Below are 21,955 nucleotides of genomic sequence, written 5' to 3' on the forward strand. Positions count from 1 at the left end.
AAGTACTTTGAGTGGCATAAGATTTTCAAAGTTCGAATTAAGATAGAATCCTAATCTATACATATCTTTTTTAATATACTTAAAAAGGTTACAATTTATACATATTTGAAAAAATAAGAGATATTAAATATGTAATTTTGTGTTGTATCAAAGTAGGTTTTTAAAAGATTCCCGATAATTGTAATGTCAATAATTCAAAAAAGGAAAAAAAAAATACTAGCCGTGTGTTATATCCGATGATCTAATTTAATAAAATCCTTTAATTTGAAATGAGAAAACTGAAACTAGGAGAGGATTTTAACTTTCTTAAATTGTTTTGCATTATAAAAGAAAAAGATTTTAAATAGTTGTAAAAGCATTTCACGAAATTATAATATAAAAAGCAAAAGTCAAGAACAGAAAACTATAGAAGCAACCCGAAAGCAGCGTCGCGTTGAAATCAAACGGTCCCACTTGATCTTGAACAGATCAAAAGTGGTCCTGATGTTTATGTTATTGGCAGCTTCTCCATGAGTCAAATAAAGTATGATTGTTATCCTTGAAACCGAAAGAACATTTAATGTAAGTTTTGGTAACAGCGCAGCAAAAGTGCACAACTATTGGGCTATTAGACACAGCTTTTAGGCGGACGGACCTTAGCCACATCCGTGTGCGACATAATCAAATTTGTGGGAAGATTATAGGCGATTGCCTTGTTTACAAGTATCCGAGTTGTTGCAAACATCTCTCTCTCTCTCTCTCTCTCTCTCTCTATATATATATATATATTGAAAAAAAAACAAGTACTCAAATGCACACATGCTTCATGCGGCCATTGAAATTATATATAATAAGGCAGGTTTGATACTTGATATCCCGTTGATGTTTATGAGAATCCTTGATTGATTAGCGTGAATGGTTCTGGAATGGTATTATTGAGATCTTTATAGCACAATTATTCTTAGGAGACTTTAGAAGTTAAATAATTTTTAATAGCAGGCATGGATGGACTAGCACGCATCACCATATTAAAAAAAAAAAATATGCTAATATGTTGAAATTTCTATCAAGTATGTTCTGTCTGCTGCTTCTGAAAAAATCCTTGTGTTAAAGATATAATTAAAATCTTCTAAAACATCTCAGCCTCCCATTTTACCTCTGAACTTTCTAATGCTCACCTATATCGTCCGCATGCTTAATTGCGTGACTCGTTTGGTCATCATCTTTATCGACAAGCTGTTTGCGAGTTCATATTATTTTATGTTTTATGATGTTGATAGTGCGGGCAAGGTGAAGAGTAGCAACCCCAGCCGGATTTTCGTGGTAAACCAATAAAAAGCCTCCATTCCGACATTAAAAACATGGCTGCCGTGCGCGCACGTAGAAGTGGAAGAGTACTAGCTACAAATCGAATGGAAAATACCTCGCATCAGCTGAAATCGAAAACTAGGCTATCAGTTAATATAAGGTTGAGTGTTGATTGCAATGTGAATGACTTGCAGATGAATATGGTCTTGAGTGGCGGTGAGAGACAGACAATATGAATGACTTGGATTTGTATAGAATATTAAAGCTAGAGCCTAGGCTCACCTACGAATTGGCAAACACTATTTTATTAAGTGACAAAAATGAATAAAAAACATCTCATATTAGAAAACTATATACATGTATAGACAGAGGCTATAATTATTTATTCATGTACCCATCACATGGTCAAAATTTCAATGATTTGTATTAGAATAAAATAGCAATGGCGTCTCTATTAATTCACTTGAAGATAGATACCATAATCCAGGAGGAAGTAGCAAGTAACTCAGAAAACTGTTAAAAACAGATTCTCCAGAAGGAAGCTTTTGTATTGTAGCATTAGGACAATAAATGCTGACACCATTTTTTTAAAAAAATTTTGCTGGCACCTTTAAAACTTAAGATGTATCTTTAGCTTCAATTTAAAGTTGACACCTTTGCATTGCATTACAACACGTTACAAAGCTTAGCCGAAGAAGCTATAAAAACTACTCAAAATTCCAAGATCTACCAATTAATCTACTCTTTAAATTAGCAAGTCTCTCACTGGATTCTTACTCTTTCTCTTTTTGTAGCACCTTTGAACTTCATCTCTTCTTCCTCACATACTCACTCACACTAAGCCTTAGCCATGTTTAATGATGATGCCTCCAATTTGGATGTGCCCTTCCTCGTTGATGAGGAAGCAAATCATCTTGGTAATGATGATTCAAGAACAAGCAAAACCTCTTTCTTCAAAACTTGTTTCAATGGAGTCAATGCTTTGTCAGGTTCTACTTCTAAGCTTCTTCTTAAAACAATCAAAATCAGCTGAATATATTGATTGAACTGTCAGACAAATCTGTTGTAGCATTCTATTATCTGTTTAGTTCACTGATTGAAATTGTTTTTTGAATTTTTTTGTTTAGAACAATGAGCATATATATTAGCTAGGAGTTCAATTAGCATCATTCCATATGCTTATTCTTCACATTTAAGCAAGCAATGTGGTTCACTAACTAATTTTCAATTATTTTGGTACCAGGAGTTGGGATCCTGTCAACCCCATATGCACTAGCATCAGGGGGATGGTTGAGCTTGCTACTTCTGTTCCTTATCGCCGCAGCAACATTCTATTCAGGCTTGTTGATTAAAAGATGCATGGATCTGGATTCTAACATCAAAAGTTATCCCGATATAGGCGACCGGGCATTTGGGAGGAATGGGAGAATAATTGTTTCAATTTTCATGAACATAGAGCTCTACTTGGTTGCCACCGGATTCCTGATACTGGAAGGAGATAACTTAGAGAATTTGTTTCCAAACTTTGCAATTGAAGTTGGAGGATTGACAATTGGTGGCAAGCAAAGCTTTGTTGTTATTATTGCCCTTATTATTCTGCCCACAGTTTGGTTGGACAATCTCAGCCTTCTTTCTTATGTTTCAGCAAGTGGGGTTTTAGCTTCTATTATCACACTTGGATCAATTTTTTCTACTGGTGCCTTTGATGGAGTTGGGTTTCATCGAAAGGGAACACTTGTTAATTGGAAAGGAATCCCTACTTCTATTAGCTTATATGCTTTTTGTTACTGTGCTCATCCTGTTTTCCCAACTCTGTATACTTCCATGAAGAAAAAACATCAGTTCTCTCATGTAAGTAAAAGTTTGTTTCTGTTTCATTTCATTCTTTAGAGCTTTGTAATGCTGTACTTGTGCTTATGACATAACATTGTGTTATTGCAGGTCCTGCTTGTCTGCTTTTTCTTGTGTACATTCATTTATGCATCAATGGCAGTTTTTGGGTACTTGATGTTCGGTTCTGAGGTTCAATCACAGATAACTTTAAATCTACCAACCACAAAATTGAGCTCAAGAGTGGCAATATACACCACTATGGTAAATCCCATTGCCAAATATGCATTGATGGTTACACCAGTTGTGAATACTATCAAAATGCGGTTTTCAACTCAGTACAGTAAGAGGCCATATAGCCTCCTAATCAGCACCGGCTTTGTAATAAGCACGGTGATTGTAGCCCTTGTTGTCCCTTTTTTCGGCTACCTCATGGCACTGGTTGGAGCATTTTTGAGTATGACGGCTTCAGTTATACTACCCTGCTTATGTTATCTGAAGATTTCAGGTGCATACCGTAGACATGGCTGTGAAATGATGGCCATTCTTGGCATTGTATCATTGGCTGTTTTGATAGCAGTAGTTGGTACTTATGTATCTCTTGTGCAAATAATCGGACACTATGTATAAAAACGTTAAACTTCTAGTGTTCCTGGTTGGTCCGTCCAAGCTTATACTCTAGCACCATATCAATCAAACTCGGCAAGTTTGTCTTGACGGTGACTCCGTACCAGTACCGACGCCTTTCCTTTTGTAGACGGCTAAATGACTTCGTAGTAAGAATTGTGCCTGCCATCCAATTCGTGACGTTTCACACCGGGGGAACAATTCTTTGAGGCCACGCAACGACCCCAACAGTTTGGAATGTATCCCTTATTTCATTTTCATTTTTGAATCTACCTTGGGAACAGAAGAATGAGCTCGCTTTGGCTCAGACAACCATATCCATACTGGCGCGCTCCTTCTTCGAACCTTTTGGTATGTATTGCCCTATTCACATATCTAGGCAGGACCACTTCAGCTATACCGTAGATATGGCTGTGAAATGATGGCCATTCTTGGCATTGTATCATTGGCTGTTTTGATAGCAGTAGTAGGTACTTATGTATCTCTTGTGCAAATAATCGGACACTATGTATAAAAACGTTAAACTACTAGTTCTGTTACAGTAACCAATCAATTTTGTCCTTCAATTCTCAAAACGTTACGAAGGCTACTCCAAACACCCACCAACAACAACACCCCCCCCCCACCAAAAATAAAAAAAACAAATTGGATCCTCAGCCACTCACTTTAATGAACTTGCAGGAGTCTACCAGATACTTGAAACATTGAACTTGCACATGAAGCTGACAAATGAATGAGAAAATGTACGCAAAACAGTGGACAAATTACAAAGAAATGAAGAAGGGAAGGAAGGAAACAGGGACCAATTATTAAAGGGAAAAAAAAAAACTTGAAACTTCAGCAGCATCTTGTAAAGTTTATGCCATTGTCACTTCCTGGTTTCATTAAGGAGTTAATGCGGTTAGCGCCTTGTTATTTAGCAGATATTTTTAGGAGCCTCAAGGTAAGGTACAGAATCGGAGTAGCAAGTAGAAGATGATTCACCGAAAAATCAAATGACCGCAGACATCCACCGTTTGAGATACAAGCAGATAAAAAATTACTATTAAAAATTTAGTACCTTCATGTGCAAGTTCAATGTTTCAAGAATCTGGTAAATTCCTGCAAGTTCAACCTGAGAATCATACCCAGAATAGAACCTATGAATAGATCCTCCAAGCTCTACCCAACTCATTCCTTTCATTTTCTTCAACCCAACATTTTTCATAAACCTTCTTACATTTGATACTTTCTCCCACATCCCGACCTCAGCATACTTGTTTGCAACAATCACTAGATTCTGACTCCCCCTGGGCTCCAATTCAAGCAGCCTCCTTCTCACCTCATTCCCCACTCCATCTTGGTATTTAGCATCATGAATGCTGCTTGCACTCAACAATGCCCTCAACACAATTGGGTTAGGCTGAAAAGGCATGTTCATTATGAAAGTGTAGGCCTCTTTTAGATGGCCAGCACGAGCCAAGATATCCGCCATGGTATGGTAATGTATGCGCATGGGTTTAATCCCATGCACATGCTCCATCTCATGAAAGTACCGGTACCCATCTTCCACCATTCCAGCATGGTTACAGGCACAAAGAACCCCAAGAAAAGTGACATAATTTGGACTTATTGAAGAATTTTTCATATTTGAAAAAAGTTCAAGAGCTTCCTCAGCATACCCATGCTGGGCTAATCCCAAAATCATAGCACTCCATGTCCAAACATTTATCTCCTCCATCCTACTGAACAATAACCTAGCACAACCTACTGCTCCACACTTTGCGTACATATCGATAAGAGCAGTACCCAATTGACAATTCAACACAGTTCCTCTCTCAATCAACTGCAAATGAACCCATTTCCCCAAGCTTAAATTTCCAAGTTCTGTACATGCAGACAGCACAACCAACATTGTGGTCTCATCCGGCTCAAACCCTAAATCCTTCATTTTAACAAAATACCCAACTGCCTCTCCTAACCACAGATTCTCAACACAAACAGTTATAATCACATTCCACGAAACCACACTTCTCTCACACATATCGTCAAACACCTTACACGCATCTCTTTTTCTCCTACAGGACCCATAGAAACGAACCAAATTATTATTAGTATATACATCCGAGTCCAACCCACTCTTCGTAACATTCGCCTGAACCTGCATCCCTTCATTAAGCCCGGAAATCTCTGCACACGCCTTTAAAACAAAAGGGTAGGTAAATTCAGTGGGTTTAATTCCTCTTCTTTTCATATCAATAAAAACCCAAACGGCCTCTCTTGGTCTATCACTCCAGGCATAGCCTCTGATGAGATTGTTCCAAGGAATGGGCACTGAATCATTAACGTAGTTACAAAGAATTGAACGCGCGTACGTTAAGTTTTTGGAGGATGATAAAGTGCAGAAGCGCACAAGTTCCTTTAAAATTTGGGCATCGTTTTGGAGACCAGAGACTTGGATTTGTGCATGGATTTGATAGAGGTGCTTTTTGGAGCAGCAGAGCTTTAGAAAAGAGAGGCATTGGCGGGCTTTAGAGAGCAAATCTGAATTACAGTTGGAGGGTTTTGGAGGGAAGATATGATTGGTTGTTGGGACTGGAAAACGAACCATGCAATGAACCGTGTTGGCCGAAACTATTTCAGGAAAGATAAAAGCAAATTTACCCAGTTTCATCGTTCACATTTTTACCCCTAAAACTTATAATATTTATGTCTTAACCTCTTTAGGTTTGTTGTTTCTCTTTATTCGCCTCCTTTGAATTCATGGAATGAAAAACTCAAAATATAAAGGTACGGTCCGTAATTTATTTTATGTTTTTTAGCCTGATATGAGCAGCACATAAAAAGAGTTTTTTGCTTGGTTCTTGCTTAATTTAATAAAATATAACAGATCTATTGAAAAATTAAAGAAGGGAAAATGTTCGCTTTCATAGAATCTGGATTATGTGATCAATATCTCACAAATAAAGTTATTTTATATCTGTTGCAACAATTCTTTGTAAAACTACATATATATTGAGAACATGTTCCAAAATATATATGTCAAAGAATGCCAAAATAGGAAGACAAAATAGTAATTTTGCTGATTGAAAGCTCCTACTATGCTGTAAATTTGTACCATGGATACAAAAATATACAAGATTTGCTTGCTTCAGTTACTAAATTTTGTGTACTGCAGCATGACTACAAAGTAAGGGTACAATCTATTAATGACACTCTTTAGGCGCTAATCAACTCTCGGATAGGAGTTCTATCAACTTGATCTGCAGATACATCAGTAAATTCTGATAGAACCGCCCTGAATTCATCTCCTGAAAGTGTTTCCTTCTCCATAAGCACATCCACAAGCTTATCAATGGCTTCCCTGTTATTCCTTATGTGATTCTTTGCAACCTCGTAAGCACTTTCAATTATATTTCTCACTGTTTTATCAATGTCGTCTGCAAGTTTTTCTGACATTGAGTTTCTTGCTAACATCCTCATCACGACATCACTGCTTTGCACTGAAGGATCAATCAGTGTCCATGGCCCAATTTCGGACATGCCATACCTCGTTACCATCTGTGTAACAAATTAAGAAAAATTGTTAGCAGCAGATTGAAAGTTCAGAAAATTTTGTAAGCGGAACACATTGTGGAAGCATGTTACAAAACCTGTCTTGCTATCTGGGTAATTTGCTGCAAGTCCCCTGCTGCTCCAGTTGTGATTTCTGCTTCTCCGAAAATCACTTCCTCAGCTGCTCTTCCTCCAAGTCCTCCAACAATCCTGGCAAAAAGCTGTTGCTTGGAGATGAGTGCAGGATCTTCCTCAGGAAGGAACCATGTTAGCCCTCGAGCTTGGCCTCTAGGGATCAGAGTTACTTTCTGCACTGGATCATGTCCTGGGGTCAATGTCCTGTAAAATATATGTAGTACTTTTTTATAACCATTGTCATTCAGCTTTATTTTAAAAGCACGAAGCTAGAACGATTTGTAAACATATTTTATTTTTCCCAAAAAATTTTCTCAACTAGTGATTCTATTTTATAGTAGCAAACAAGCCCTGAATATACTTACGCACAAACAGCGTGTCCAATCTCATGGTAAGCAACCAGGATCTTGTTCTTTCCATCAGTCATCTTGGTGCCCTCCATTCCGGCCACAATTCGGTCAATTGAATCATCAATTTCTTTCAGAGTAATGTTGGCTTTTCCTCTCCTACCAGCAAGAATGGCAGCTTCATTCATTAAGTTTGCCAGGTCTGCACCACTGAATCCTGGAGTCCTCATGGCAATAACACTGAGAGATACATCCTTGTCAAGCTTCTTGTTGTTGCTGTGCACCTTTAATATTTGCTCTCTCCCTCTTATATCAGGCAGCCCAACACTGACCTGCTCAAAAAAACAACAAAAATGTCGGATGATGTCTAATCAAAATCTCTCAAGTTACCGCTTGACGTAGAAGTTTAAGCTAGGTGGGTAAAGGCTCAAGTGCAAAACCAATGCCAAGCATGCTTGTTACGTGAACCAAGCTCAAACAAAGAGTGTGTGTTACTTAAATATAACTTACCTGTCTGTCAAATCTTCCAGGCCTATGCAAAGCAGAATCAAGAATTTCGGGCCGATTTGTAGCTGCAATAACAATCACACCACTGTTCCCAGTGAAACCATCCATTTCAGTAAGCAACTGGTTCAAAGTTTGCTCCCGTTCATCATTTCCTCCACCAATGCCAGTTCCTCTCTGCCTCCCCACTGCATCTATTTCATCAATAAACACCAAGCATGGCGAATTCGCCTTGGCCTTGTTAAACAAATCTCTTACTCTTGAAGCTCCTACACCAACAAACATCTCAATGAATTCCGATCCTGACAGAGAAAAAAAGGGAACCCCTGCTTCTCCAGCTATGGCCTTAGCCAACAGCGTCTTTCCTGTCCCTGGTGGCCCAACTAATAGAACTCCTTTTGGAATTTTTGCACCAACTGCGGCGAATTTCTCTGGTGTCTGAAGGAATTGCACAATCTCTTGAAAATCTTGTTTTGCTTCATCAACTCCAGCAACATCATCAAATGTCACTCCTGTATTAGGCTCCATCTCAAATTTGGCCTTGCTCCTGCTTACAGGAAAAATACAATATTAATGGATGCTATGATCATTCCTATCTTTCGGACGTAGGCATTTTGTTAAAATTACATATCTCTATACAGAGAATTGCTAAACGACAAAAAATTTGCTCAGTTTTTCCTACAAATCGCTACCGATCCAAATTTTAACAAATTACAAGTGCCCGCGCTTGAGAATTTAAAAAAATATATAATCCAAGTCATACCTTCCAAGGCCAAATGGCAGGTTAGGACCTCCAGGACTGTTTACAGAAGATGATCTTAAAAACAAAGAGCCAAGTAGTAACAATGGAAAGCCAAAATTTGCTAGGAAGTCCAGTAAAGAAACTCCCCAATTCATTTCGATTGGATGAGCAGCAAAATCAACATTCTTCTCTTTCATTTTCCTCAGCAACTCTTGTGGCAATCCTGGCAACTGAACTTTGACCCTCTGGATTTTGTCAAGTGCTTGATTATATATCTCAGCGATCGCAACGGTTCCATTCTCAAACAAATCTACTTTCTTGACACTACCTTCATCTAAGTACTGCAAGAATCTTGAATAAGTCATTCTATTCGAAGTATACTCAATTGGGCTCTCAGGTTCAGCTGATTTTGCTGGCTGAACAAGAGACAGCCCTCCTAAAAGCCCCAAGGCAGTGGAATTTAACAGCTTTCTTTTACTAAGTTCGACATCTGTAGGTGTTTTATGGAAAGGGCTTTCTCTGAAAGTGCTTTTTGGGATGTGGGTATCTTTTGCAATGTCCTGAGATTTGCAGATTGGAAGGTGGGAGATGGACAAAGACACGGCAGGAGACATTGGTTGTTCGCTTGGTTTGTTAAGCTGATTTCTGCTTCTGGTTTCTGACTTCGTGATTAAATTTTGTCTCGGGAGGGAAAGTGAAGAACCGTTTGTTAAATAGTGATAATAGGATGTTTCCAGCACTTCCATTTGGCTTTTCTTGAGTTGATATTACTTGCTTAATTAGTCTAACATCTTGAAGGGTCTAGAAAACGCACCCGAGAGCTTTTATATACATGACCGAGTGCTTCTGCAACCGTATATCAGTCCCTGGAAAAGTCCAGGCTGAATCATGAAATGAAGCCAAAAACCATAACCATCAACCATCAGCATAGATGTACACTTCTTTTCGTCACTTTGGTTCGATGAATTTTACAACCATACACTTGGATATTATGAGGTGGTGGAAATTTGGACTTTCATGGGTCTAATTAATCATGTCCCAAAATTAGGGCACGTCATAATTTTTATGAGTGGTAGAAAATTCATTAAGGTGTGTTTGATATACTATATTATATTATTTTAGTATTAATTATATTATATTACATGTATTGTATTAATATGTTAAATAGTATTATATTTAGTGTAACATGAACTATATTATGTGAAATATTATTGTTTTATTAATATTAATATTTATTGAATTAAAAATAATTTAATATTTATTGTCAATTATATTAAATTATTATACAATTTATTTTTTTAATTAATAGAATGATAGATTGCAATCTAATTTCAGGTAACAAACACACCGTCAATGTCTACTTTCCAAACCTTTTTATACACTAATTTTACACTAAACAGAAGACCGTAAAGGTGGGTAAGGAACGCACTGAATGCAACAAAATGATGGTAGCAATTAAGAGGCCAAGAAGAGAACTAATGCCCACAATGTAAGATATAAGCTAGTGCATTAACTTAAATATATAGCTTTCGGTAAGAAAGGGAAAGGTGGTCAAATATTTATATGATCATAATTTCATGCGCTGTGATGTTGCTGTAACCACTCCAATTTGGTAGGCTTTGAACAAACACTTGAAAAATAAGTACCAACGGTAATAGAACTAGGCAACAAGCATAGCTTTATGAAATCGCTGACTTAGTTTCACGATTGTCCCCATTTTGGTTAACAAGCCTTGTGTTCACATAATTCATGGGATACCGTAATTTAGCCCTAGATCTGATGAGTTTCTTGTGTTTATTTTTCTAGTAAAATTATTCGCGTAATCAAACTAATTTAATATTTCAATATATAATTCTAATCTAGTTAGGGGTGGCAATATGGGTTAAGATTCGTTTATTCGATTTGATGTGAATTAAATGGGTTTGGGTTTGAAACAATTAATTAATTTAATAAATAGGTGAATTCGATTTGATTCACTAATTAAACGAATCGAATATGGGTTTAAAGATATTGATTCGTTTATTCGTTTAGATTCATTTAATAAACGGGTCATAAACAAATCAAATACAGGTCGATTTGTTTCTTATTTGTTTAATTAAATTATTTTTTTGTCCTTAAATTTATTTGAAAATATTTTAAAATTTGAAGGTTATTTGTATTATTAAGGATTTTGTATTTCGTATTTGGATAATTGTATATTTAATCATAGAATATGGTTTGGGTTATTTGTATTTTGTTGTAGGATATTAAATTTGTGGATTTTTTATATTTTATTTTGCTTAATTTTGTTTATTAATTATATTTTTCTAAATGAATTGTAAACGAATGCTGATTCAATTCGATTCGTTATGCATTCGTAATAGGATAAACGAATAAAAATGAATCCGGATTCGATTCGATTCATTTATTAATTCTACTAAATGAATTAAACAATTGAACCGAATATTCGTTTAATAAACAAATTAAATCCAAATCCTGAGATTTCAATTTATTTAATAAATGAATTGAATTCGAATCAATATAATTTTGACCCAATTCGTTTACGATTCAATTCAAATTCTATTCGTTTATTTGTTTTGCCACCCCTAAATCTAATTCTTTATAATCATTCAAATAAAAATTATGCTACTTATCTAAAAATCCAGAAAATTCGTCCCAAATGAGTTGGTGCGTGGAGGTGGTACCCATCAAATGACACAAGATTTTTTTTAAAATTGTTACAAATTAATTTAATTCCACATGATGGATGACATCTCATCTAAAATAGATCTTTTAAGAAAAATTTTAGGGTATGATTTTAAAATTAATTTATCTATATTGATTCGAATTGAATTGATCTATTCAAATTAAATTAAATTTTGAAGAACCTACCTAAAATTTCCATGAATAATAAATATTTGCAATAATTAAGAAGAGTTTTTGCTTTTTGGTGCAAGGAACTAGTCAAAGTTCCAAGCCCCCACAAAATAGAAAGAAAGCAAAAGAAAAGAAAAGAATCCAGTCAAAGCTACACGTAAATCTTTTCTTTTTCCTTACGCAGCCTCAAAACGGTGTCGTAAACTTCTAACTCAGAAAGCCCGGCGAGCCGGCAACATTACATATTACATATATTAACTGTCAACCACCTGGCCATCTTTCAGTGGCATGATTGGTAATTTACAGGAAAATAGATCATCCTAGATTGTATTTACCGAAGACACAACACAAGACAGCAAAAGCAACACCTGATCAGAACAACAACTGCTTTCACTTTGTTTGTTTTGGCGTAGACTTCAAGTTCATAAAAATAATAATTAGTAATATTTAATAATATTTAATAATAATAGAATATTAATAAGCTTAAAGTCTCAAACTTACAAACAACAGTGCATTTCACCAAACAACACAACAAATCTTCATTCTTTACTCGTATTTTCTTGGTTTCTAAGCCCTTTTCTAGTTTCTGTGTCTTCATCTTCTCTTATGTTTGCAGAACTGATTTTAAGGTATATGTTTATGTAGTAATCTTACGTATCTTCTGCTGCTGTTATTTGAATTGACGCAGTTCGTTTAATGAATGCAGATGAAGTTGATATGTGATTACTTTTTTCTCATCTGGGGTTAGTTTGTAATTGATGGTTGGTTTTTGTTTCAGTTTTTTGTATTCTAGCGTTCTTGGTCAGTTTTTTTTTGGTCGTGATTTTAGAATTTGGAGATGGGGTTTTGTTGCTTCTAAGAGTCGGTGACACTGCATTTTGAATTTAATAGGAGTTTATAACCGTTAAAGAGTCCTGAACCGGTTTGGTTTATTTTGGGGTCATAGTTCGTGTAGCATTTTTAATTGGAAATTTGGAATCTTTCAATGTGTTGCAACAGTTTTTACTTTTTAGACCTTTTTCGTAAAACAGAAAACATTGCTACAAGTGATTTCATACAAGGATGTATTGTTCTTCAATTGCAGATCATCAATTTCAGTTTCATCATCACTTGGGTTGTGTGGATTCGTCTTGTAGTGGGTACAATATTAGCTAGAGAGGCACTTTAAGAGACTAGGCGAGTGTATAGGCTTCGATTTGTTAACCATTGATGTGAAAGTGTTAAAGAAAAATGAAGAAATGGTTTGGCGGCGGTTTGATTGGGTTCTTTCTTGTGCTACTAGTTCTGAGGCATGCCGTGCTGGAAAACCCATTTGGGGAGAGCACTCTGTTTGTTCCCGTTACCATCAACTCAACTGATCCACTGAATCGCACAGATGCTGTTCACTAACATGACTCAGATTCTGCTAATCAAGTTATTTCTGCGGATACATTGGTGTCTAGACTTTTTCTTAGAAGGAACTTCTCTGAAGAAGTGCAAAGTTCTTTGATGACGTGGAATCGGATGAAGCATCTGATTAAGTACTCTCAGGGCTTGCCTAATGCAGTAGAGGCTTTTAGAGAAGCCGGAGTTGCATGGGACAATCTTATGGATTCCTTTGGAAAGGACCAACATGGTGACTTAAATGGAAGTTCAGTTCACAAAGTGAAGGAGAAACAATGTCCACATTTTCTTAGTAATATTAATGCCACAGGATTTGGTGATAGTGGTTATAGACTACGGATTCCTTGTGGCCTGATTCAGGGTTCTTCTATTACTATAATAGGCATTCCAAATGGCCTTCTTGGTGATTTTCGAATTGATCTTACCGGGGAGCCTACTCCAGGGGAGGCAGATCCTCCTTTAGTTTTGCATTACAATGTACGACTTCATGGTGATAAAGTAACCGAGAATCCTGTAATTGTTCAAAACACATGGACTGCAACACAAGATTGGGGTGAAGAGGAGCGGTGCCCCTCGCCAGTTCCCGGTAAAAATAAGAAAGGTATTGGTATACATTATTTCCTCTGTTTTTAGAGTTTCGCAATCTGAAATAAATTTTATGGCCTGATGCATCAGTTCTCTCTTGTATGCCAGTAACTCGAGTAGAATGTTGATCTTTTTTTTGTTTTAGGTGTCTACATAGGACATAAGCCCAATTTTGCATCTTTTTTAGAATTTGGTATCTCTATATTTCCATTTGGAAAACACTTGGTTTTGTGACATTGCTTTGCTGCACTATTATGTGTTACAAATCAAGAGAATACTGAGCTTATTGAGGTCATTTGAAGATCATTGAATAGAACTGCGAAGGCATGGTCGCATTAGAGCTTCTTGTTGCTTCTCATTTAACATAGAGTCTTTCTTTTGCATAATAAGCAGTGGATGAGCTGAAGCAATGCAATGAAATTGTGGGTAACAATGAGGGCAGAAAGTTAACAGGAAATGAATCTTCATACATTTCCTTACGCTCATCAATGGAGAGGAACAAAACTAGAGCTAGCCAGTATTTCCCTTTCAAGCAAGGCTACTTGTCTGTTATGACGCTGAGGTTGGGAGAAGAAGGAATTCAGATGACGGTTGATGGAAAGCACATAACATCTTTTGCTTTCCGCGAAGTAATTAATTTCACTTGTTTCTCTGTGAACGCAGTGTATGCTTATGTGTTTATGCTTCCAAACTCTTCTGCAATTTTTGTGATGATTTCAGAGTCTGGAGCCGTGGCTTGTAAGTGAAGTAAGGATATCTGGAGACTTGGAATTAATTTCAGTCTTGGCCAGTGGCTTACCCACATCCGAGGTTTTAGATGAGATTGTTGACCTTGAAGATCTGAGATCAGTTCCACTTCCCCTGCATCACCGGCTAGACCTATTCATTGGTGTCTTCTCTACAGCGAACAATTTCAAGCGAAGGATGGCTGTTCGGAGAGCATGGATGCAGTACCCTGCTGTGAAGGCAGGAGCTGTTGCAGTACGCTTTTTTGTCGGACTGGTGAGTACCATTTTTCACTATTTTTGTCTTCTCAATACATGCACGTCTGAAGCTAAATACTGAAAGGGATTGCACTCTGCCACAGCATAAAAACCAGATTGTGAATGAGGAACTTTGGACCGAGTTACAAACATATAGAGACATTCAGCTGATGCCTTTTGTTGACTATTATAGTCTTATAACCTGGAAGACTGTAGCAATATGCATCTTTGGGGTAAGCTCTTACTTCTTTTTTTTGTTTATTTATTTATTTATTTATTTTTTGTTCCAAAGTTAAAATTGTTTATCCTGTTGTCTTATTTTATGGTTTTTGACAGACAGAAGTTGTTTCAGCTAAGTACGTGATGAAAACAGATGATGATGCTTTTGTTCGCGTGGATGAAGTTTTAGCTTCTCTAAATAGAGCAAATGTGACGCAGGGCTTGCTGTATGGTCTCATCAATGCTGATGCAAGGCCTCATCGGAGTCCTGATAGTAAATGGTATATCAGCCCTGAGGTAACTTTCTTTACTGCAACTATCAAAATAAGTTCCATACAGATGAGTTCATCTCTAAAAACTCTCTAATTTTGAAGGAATGGCCTGAGAGTTCTTACCCCCCTTGGGCACATGGTCCTGGTTATGTGGTATCATATGACATAGCTAAGGCAGTTGCTAAGAGACATAAAGGCCATTTAAAGGTAAGTAAACACAGATGGGCTTGCAGTTTTGCCCTGCACGTGAAAGTACATCAAGTCTCTTGCTAAATTTAGGGTCGATTGATACAGATGTTCAAGCTGGAGGATGTGGCAATGGGGATCTGGATAGCACAACTGAAGAAACTTGGAATGCAAGTAAGTTACATAAATGAACCACGTGTGTACAACGAAGGGTGCAGAGATCAGTTTGTTGTTGCACACTACCAAAGCCCCAGAGAAATGCTCTGTCTGTGGCAGAAGTTGAAAGAGGAAAGATTAGCTAAATGTTGTGATGATAGATAATTAAGCTAGCTAATAGCTTTGACCTTAACTTCGGCTTAAGGATCACCTCCACACTTCTTCTTCTGCAATTTAATTTACGGGATGCTACATTTAGATTAGACATTCGAAAGCAAGTCGATGAGAAACAGCCAGATTCATCAATTGAAACCCTAGTTTGATTTTCTCCTTTTTACATACATACAGTTAGTCAGGAATTGGTTACACACTCTTATTTTTTTCCCCCTCGAGAGATCAATGCCATACTGTACTTTTTCGAAAGATAAAAGAGATTGTACAGAGTAATTCATAGAGTACTCACAGTTACTATACAGAGGGGATAGAAAGATTAATGTCCGTTACATTTGTAAAATAGAAGTCACACAAATCTTTGTATTTGTTCATTCCATATGGTAGGATGTGACCTCTGAATGAATTAACATAGCCAATTTAATTTCTCATTCGAGGCAAAGAGATATGCAAATTTCATGTTATTTGACCTCCTCATGTTAACAGTTAAATACTATGTTATGCCGTCTATTAAATCAAAATCCTGATTTTGCCATCGTTCATTTGTAAACAAAAGGAATTATTGGTAAAAACAAGTAACTATCAAATACATTAACATTTCCTCAACGTAACAAGAGATACATATAACACACCATAATTTCCCGATTGAGTCGAGAAATTAACTTTTATTCTACATAAACATAAGGCACTAACTATAGTCTACAAATATAATCACTTCCCTTGTATATAACTAGGCACAAATAATAATAATTAATGGAACCCTTAAATGGTTTCATGCAGCCATGCAACCAATGCCATACCTAGTATTAGGAAACACAAGAAACAAGCCACTACAAATGACACCCACCATTAATGGAAAGCTCTCCATAACTTGATCCATTTCCTTCTCATGCCCCGGGAACAAACATCTAGTAACCCTAAAATCTGAAAAAGCAATCGCCACAAACACCATTACGCTCATCATTGCATGCACAAAATCCGTAAGCCCTACTTTGTACCTCTCCTCCTTCGGAACCTCAACTTCAAGCCCCGGCTTGAACACCGCCAGCCCCCTCGGCGTTACAAATCCGTAGTAAACTTTCCCGTCCGGTCCCCGGAAACTGTCAGTGAAGTGGAAGAAGAAGCAAGAGAGAGCACAAAGCCCCAGTAGTACGTGGATCATTAGGGTATTCACCGGAGAGCACTCCCCGTTGCCGTACACCGAAGGGAGGATCATTTCAAACGTTAAGAGAGTGCCTGTGGGGAGAAAGTTGACAAGCATGGAGGTTTTTGATATCGTTTTCTGCACTCCTTTTGCGACGGCACGGCGTTTTCTTCCGGGCTGATGGACACCGGAGGAAGGTTCTGCTGGAAGGGCATCCGCCATGCGTGGAGTGGAACCTTCTGGCGGGGTTGCGTTGTAGATTTTTATGCCAATTCCTTCTTGATGTTGCTCCATTTTTTCCTTTGTTAAGCAATAAGGGATGGAGTGATTATGGTTTAATTAAAAGAAGAGGATTTTCAAGTAGTTGGTTTTTGTTCGATATATAAAGGATCTTTTATGTGAGTTTGAATTTGAATTTCTGGAGGTAGTTATTAACGGTTAATTATGTACGAGTTATTTCCAACGGTTGGTTTTATGAGGAAAAAAAGAAAATTCTATTTGGTTTAATTATTTTTTTTTTCTCTAGAGTGTTGTTCAATTAACGTTATTTAAATGACCATCCGATATTAAACTCTGAAAAATTTAAGGAATTAAATATTAAATTTGAATTTTGTCCATCCCTATTGTTAACATGTGTATAATATATACGCTCTCCAATATAGGTAGACTATCATTTTGGTTTTTATTTTTTTTAAGATATCATTTGAATATCAGACAAACTCAAAACATACTAATTGAACTCCCCACGGCCACAAACTAAAATTTTCGTTTTGAGTAAAAATTGCAACATTTATTGCTTAGAAAATGGCTTAAACGCAAATTAAGAATCGACACTTTTGAGTCTTCAAATGCTTGGAATCTCTCATCCCAGCTAATTTTTTTTTTTTTTCTTTCATCGATTTTAAAATGTCAATAGTGTTGTTACTTCGAGGAAACGGAAGGGAAGCAATTGATAGTACGCCGAAAATACTTTAAAGGATTTTCCTTCTACTGTTACGTAAGTGCTGAGCTATGGGAATAGTGAGACATTGATAGTTAATTTGTTATGTAGTTGGTAGCTAATGTTCGTTCACTTGTCCGTGATTATCTAGTTGTGATGTAAGAACGTTTTTCAATCATGACGTATTATCTTACACCCTCTTCCCTTTAATTATTTTCTTCATAACCACTTGGGCTTAGCCCAAGTGGCTAGAGCCATTCTCTCACAAATGTGAGGGAAGGGATTCGAGCCTCCGCAAACGCATTGCAGGGGTTTCATTTAAATGTACTTCTTTAGAGCCTCAGAGCTTGAGTGAAGGCAGTCTTTCTCCCAGACTGAGAGTTTGACATCCCTCGAATATTTGAGAGGGTTAAAAATCTGAGCGGTGCCATATCAAAATAAATGTCTTTAGAGCCTCAGAGCTTGAGTGAAGGCAGTCTTTCTCCCAGACTGAGAGTTTGACATCCCTCGAATATTTGAGAGGGTTAAAAATCTGAGCGGTGCCATATCAAAATAAATGTCAACAGATCTCAGTATATATATATATATATATATATATATATATATGATTGTACATATCAGTTATATTCTCATTTAATATGAGTTGTAATTTGAGTAATAGTTTCATGTCATCAAAAAAAAAAATTATTATTTTCTTCGTAATTTCTTATTATTACGCATTCCCTTCATCCGTGTCTTCAGCAGTTAAACTTTCACTTTTTAAGTTTCAACCAAGAGCAAAAACATAGGCAAGATCCTAATCTGAATCCCTCGCGCCACCCCACACACACCACGAGCTATCGATGTGTAATTTTGTGACATATCCTGATTTAAACTTTTTTCTGAGCATATATAATTTGAATTTATAATCGTGGGTTGATAGATAAAAATATAAAAGGTCCACTAATTTTAGCTTCTTGAACTCGTGACCCGAGTTTTCTTTTGAACTTAAGAGAACTTGGATCAGGAAGACAGAGTTGAAACACACGTTCAGAAGAAAATGATCGATTAGGCTGTGGATAGGATCCTTGCAAGCATACAAGTTTTATAATGTTAAAACATAAACAAAGGGGTTATTCAGGTTCTGCAACAAAATATATTCTAAGCGAAGTCTTGTCTACCTTGCAAAGAAACTGAAATTTTTGACATAATAATTTATCATTGTTGATAACGACTGTATATATTAATTTGTTTATTACAACTAGCACATAAATTTCTAATTTGGCTCTTTCTTCGCAGTTTCGAGTGTTGATGACTACTCAAAACTAATATATTATTAGCACAGATGAAACTATAATAGTAGCTCTTGCAGTTGCCATCCACTGGGAAAAGTCATGGAGAAGTAGTCTTGAATTTTTTATGGGAATGGCTCTTTTGATATCCTGTTGGTTTATCATTGAATCTATCATCATCCCACACGGATTTTTGAAGTGGTTTTATTTGAGCTTCTATATCCATCCATTTTTTCTCCTTTTTTGCCAGCTTTTTCTTTGGCTTCAATTGCTCATCCGGTGGATTCTATTTGCAACTTTTTATCCTTTTAGAATCGTCTGCTTTTTGGCTTTGTTTGTTTTCAGGTTTTTCAGAAACCGTATCATCAAAATTTTCTTATCCTTTAATAGAGTGGCTAATGATGTTCAAGTAGTTACAGAAGAGGCTGGGAAATTTTCTTTGGTTGTGCAAAGCTGTAACAGGAATGAAATTACTGGTAACCCATATATTTATTCAAACATTTCACCAACACCATGCAAGCTAACACTAATTGAGTTTCAGAAAAATGAGCTTGTAGAGGAAATTAATTTTGAGGAACATGTTCTTCTTCACGGAGACGAGAATATGGAAGAACTCAATTCTTGTTCGGATAACGACACTGGCATGGACGGTTATATAGCTTCCATAATTTGCCGATCCAATTCATGCTCAGAAGATGTGGGTTCGGTTGAAGAATTAGATTCGTCGTCTGCTTGTAGCTCCTATTCGCCAGCCGAAAATCGAGATATGACGGAGTTTCCACCAACAGCACTTTGTGTCTCCATTACTTCAGTAGCTGCGGAAAGGCAAGTAGCTGTTAGAGACGAGCATCAAGATCAATCAGATCCTTTTTACAAGAAGTACACTGAAAGAATGAGATGGTTCGATTTACTCAATTATGATAGAACTTGTGGAATAAGTAGGTAGTCGTTTCTTTTTCATTTAAATTGTGCTATATTTAGGATTGTTATTAGTGTAGAAGTTGTGGATTAACCGACTGGCGACACATGACTATTGTTCATCATAACTTAAGCAATGTTGTCTGGTAGATGTTTACTATTATAAAATTTATAGATATAAATTAATTAATTTCTTAGCTAGAATATATTCATCAAATTTATTTCTGCAGGTTCTGTTCTTAACAAGCAATTTTTGGGGACTCCTAGTTCATTTGATAGCAACAGTGAGGCCATGGAAATGTCAACTCCACATCTGTCATTGAGCAAACAGACTAAAAAGCGGCTACTAAGAAGCTTAGAAAGTGATTTTGAAATTGTTTATGTGGCTCAGTCATGTTTGTCATGGGAGGCTCTTCAGTATCAATACACAAAGGTCAAGGCTCTCGCAGAATCCAGCTCTCAAAACGGTGTGTTTTACGGTAATGTTGTAGGGGAATTTCAGAAATTTCAAGTACTTCTAGAAAGGTTTCTTGAAGATGAAATGTGTGAAGGCAAGAGGATTTGGAATTATGTGAGGGGAAGATTTGCTCTCAAGAGTCTCCTCCAAGTTCCTCAAATATCAGGTAATATTTCTCTTAATCGTTAATATATATATTATATTTACTTTGGTCATGCCTGTGAAAACAATCTATATGGGATATATTTTATATTTACTTTCTAGAGACTTGAACCTATAACTATAATTATAAATATCAAGTTGAGATGCAGATTTTATTTTATTGATTAAAATGTTATAAAATTTTGTTTGCTAATATTTTAAATAACCTGTAATCTTGGCAACCTCCTTATTATATTATAAAAACAAACAGCAAGATCCAAATGACGTTCCGGATAGAATATTAAAGCATGCGTTAGAAATCTCCTTTTCAAGAAAAATGCCTCCCGTACTTGACACGCTAGATTAAGTAGACTGTAGACTTAAAAAGAAGATGCTAAATCTACATATGCTATTTTATTCTGCAATTAAGTTAATTAAGCCTGGCCAGAAGGTTTTTCAGAGGAGGAAAATGTAAATGTAAAGGGAGAAGCCATAGGAGTAAAAGAAGTGCTGAAGGCCATTGAGAGATGTGTAGATGCTTTTGGGAAATTTGTCAGAGCAGACAACAAGAAGCCAGCTTGGTGGAAACTTATCAAAAATTCATTATTATGGACCTATCCTCCTCTGGAAGATCCAAGAGATTTGGAAATCCTATGCTCTCTAAACAGAAATCTCCAAAAGGTAAAGGTGTTAATTAAATATTGACCAAGAAAATTTGCAGGTGCAAACATTTTTTAGTTTTAACATATATAGTTGAGCTAAGCAATACTGTCGTAATACATCTTGTTAGACTAAATTGTTTGGTTTCAAATTCACAGCGAAGAATGACTCATTAAAAAATTCTAAGTTTTCAAAATTTATTTTCCTTCTTTTTTCGTAGAAGGAACTATGGTTGAAAGATTTACAAGGGAAGCAGAGGTGTTGGCTTAAGAAAGTTTTAAATCCTGTTGAAGAATCACAAAGAAAAGAGATATTATTCACAATGATGGACATGAAGCTTGTATCAAGGGTGCTCCAAATGTACACAATATCATCTTCACAACTCAAATGGTGCCTAGAAAAGCTAGATAACATTGAGTTTAAAGAAGGAAAGGTTTTCAGAGTTTGCAGCAGTACTGGTCCATTATTTCCCCTTTCTTGACTATCTTCAGATGAAATTACTAAACTTAGAATTTGTATTTGTCCCATAAAAAGTGGAGGAAACTGTCAGCCATTTAAGCTCAATTTCTACATTATTTATGTAAACTACCCATATGTAAGTCATGTA

The 21,955-nt window shown here is 36.5% G+C and overlaps 4 protein-coding genes and 1 pseudogene across 4 annotated transcripts; 3 read left to right on the plus strand and 2 right to left on the minus strand.

Moving 5' to 3' along the window:
- The first annotated feature begins 1,947 nt into the window (after positions 1-1,947).
- On the plus strand, positions 1,948-3,983 carry LOC18039113 (amino acid transporter AVT1I). The gene is made up of 3 exons (XM_006431093.2): positions 1,948-2,276; positions 2,531-3,138; positions 3,229-3,983. The coding sequence occupies exons 1-3, from the start codon at positions 2,138-2,140 to the stop codon at positions 3,745-3,747; spliced, it is 1,266 nt and encodes a 421-aa protein (XP_006431156.1). The 5' UTR covers positions 1,948-2,137; the 3' UTR covers positions 3,748-3,983.
- Positions 3,984-4,397: 414 nt separating this feature from the next.
- On the minus strand, positions 4,398-8,809 carry LOC18038137 (pentatricopeptide repeat-containing protein At2g36730). The gene is made up of 5 exons (XM_024182271.1): positions 8,271-8,809; positions 7,779-8,092; positions 7,377-7,617; positions 6,968-7,284; positions 4,398-6,245 (listed from the first exon to the last, which is right to left on the minus strand). The coding sequence occupies exons 1-5, from the start codon at positions 8,790-8,792 to the stop codon at positions 4,790-4,792; spliced, it is 2,850 nt and encodes a 949-aa protein (XP_024038039.1). The 5' UTR covers positions 8,793-8,809; the 3' UTR covers positions 4,398-4,789.
- Positions 8,810-13,057: 4,248 nt separating this feature from the next.
- LOC18038138 lies at positions 13,058-16,059 on the plus strand (annotated as a pseudogene).
- A 530-nt stretch (positions 16,060-16,589) lies between these two features.
- Positions 16,590-17,285, minus strand: LOC18038041 (protein DMP9). The gene has a single exon (XM_006431097.2). The coding sequence runs from the start codon at positions 17,253-17,255 to the stop codon at positions 16,590-16,592; it is 666 nt and encodes a 221-aa protein (XP_006431160.1). The 5' UTR covers positions 17,256-17,285.
- Positions 17,286-19,305: 2,020 nt separating this feature from the next.
- On the plus strand, positions 19,306-21,829 carry LOC18038042. Its single transcript, XM_024182663.1, has 4 exons — positions 19,306-20,114; positions 20,376-20,713; positions 21,149-21,369; positions 21,569-21,829. Exons 1-4 carry the CDS (start codon positions 19,306-19,308, stop codon positions 21,827-21,829), a joined length of 1,629 nt encoding a protein of 542 aa, XP_024038431.1.
- Positions 21,830-21,955: the final 126 nt, after the last annotated feature.

This window comes from Citrus clementina, unplaced genomic scaffold (genome assembly GCF_000493195.1).
Source record: "Citrus clementina cultivar Clemenules unplaced genomic scaffold, Citrus_clementina_v1.0 scaffold_6, whole genome shotgun sequence".
NCBI lineage: Eukaryota > Viridiplantae > Streptophyta > Magnoliopsida > Sapindales > Rutaceae > Citrus > Citrus x clementina.

Coding starts and splice junctions, on each gene's coding strand:
- LOC18039113 (XM_006431093.2), top strand. CDS start 2,138: ATGTTTAATGATGATGCCTCCAATTTGGATGTGCCCTTCCTCGTTGAT. Junction 2,277..2,530: donor TGGAGTCAATGCTTTGTCAG/GTTCTACTTCTA, acceptor TTTTGGTACCAG/GAGTTGGGATCCTGTCAACC. Junction 3,139..3,228: donor AAAAACATCAGTTCTCTCAT/GTAAGTAAAAGT, acceptor GTGTTATTGCAG/GTCCTGCTTGTCTGCTTTTT.
- LOC18038137 (XM_024182271.1), bottom strand. CDS start 8,792: ATGGAGCCTAATACAGGAGTGACATTTGATGATGTTGCTGGAGTTGAT. Junction 8,093..8,270: donor CTGGAAGATTTGACAGACAG/GTAAGTTATATT, acceptor TTTTTTGAGCAG/GTCAGTGTTGGGCTGCCTGA. Junction 7,285..7,376: donor TTACCCAGATAGCAAGACAG/GTTTTGTAACAT, acceptor TTTGTTACACAG/ATGGTAACGAGGTATGGCAT.
- LOC18038041 (XM_006431097.2), bottom strand. CDS start 17,255: ATGGAGCAACATCAAGAAGGAATTGGCATAAAAATCTACAACGCAACC.
- LOC18038042 (XM_024182663.1), top strand. CDS start 19,306: ATGGCTCTTTTGATATCCTGTTGGTTTATCATTGAATCTATCATCATC. Junction 20,714..21,148: donor CCAAGTTCCTCAAATATCAG/GTAATATTTCTC, acceptor AAGGTTTTTCAG/AGGAGGAAAATGTAAATGTA. Junction 21,370..21,568: donor TAAACAGAAATCTCCAAAAG/GTAAAGGTGTTA, acceptor CTTTTTTCGTAG/AAGGAACTATGGTTGAAAGA.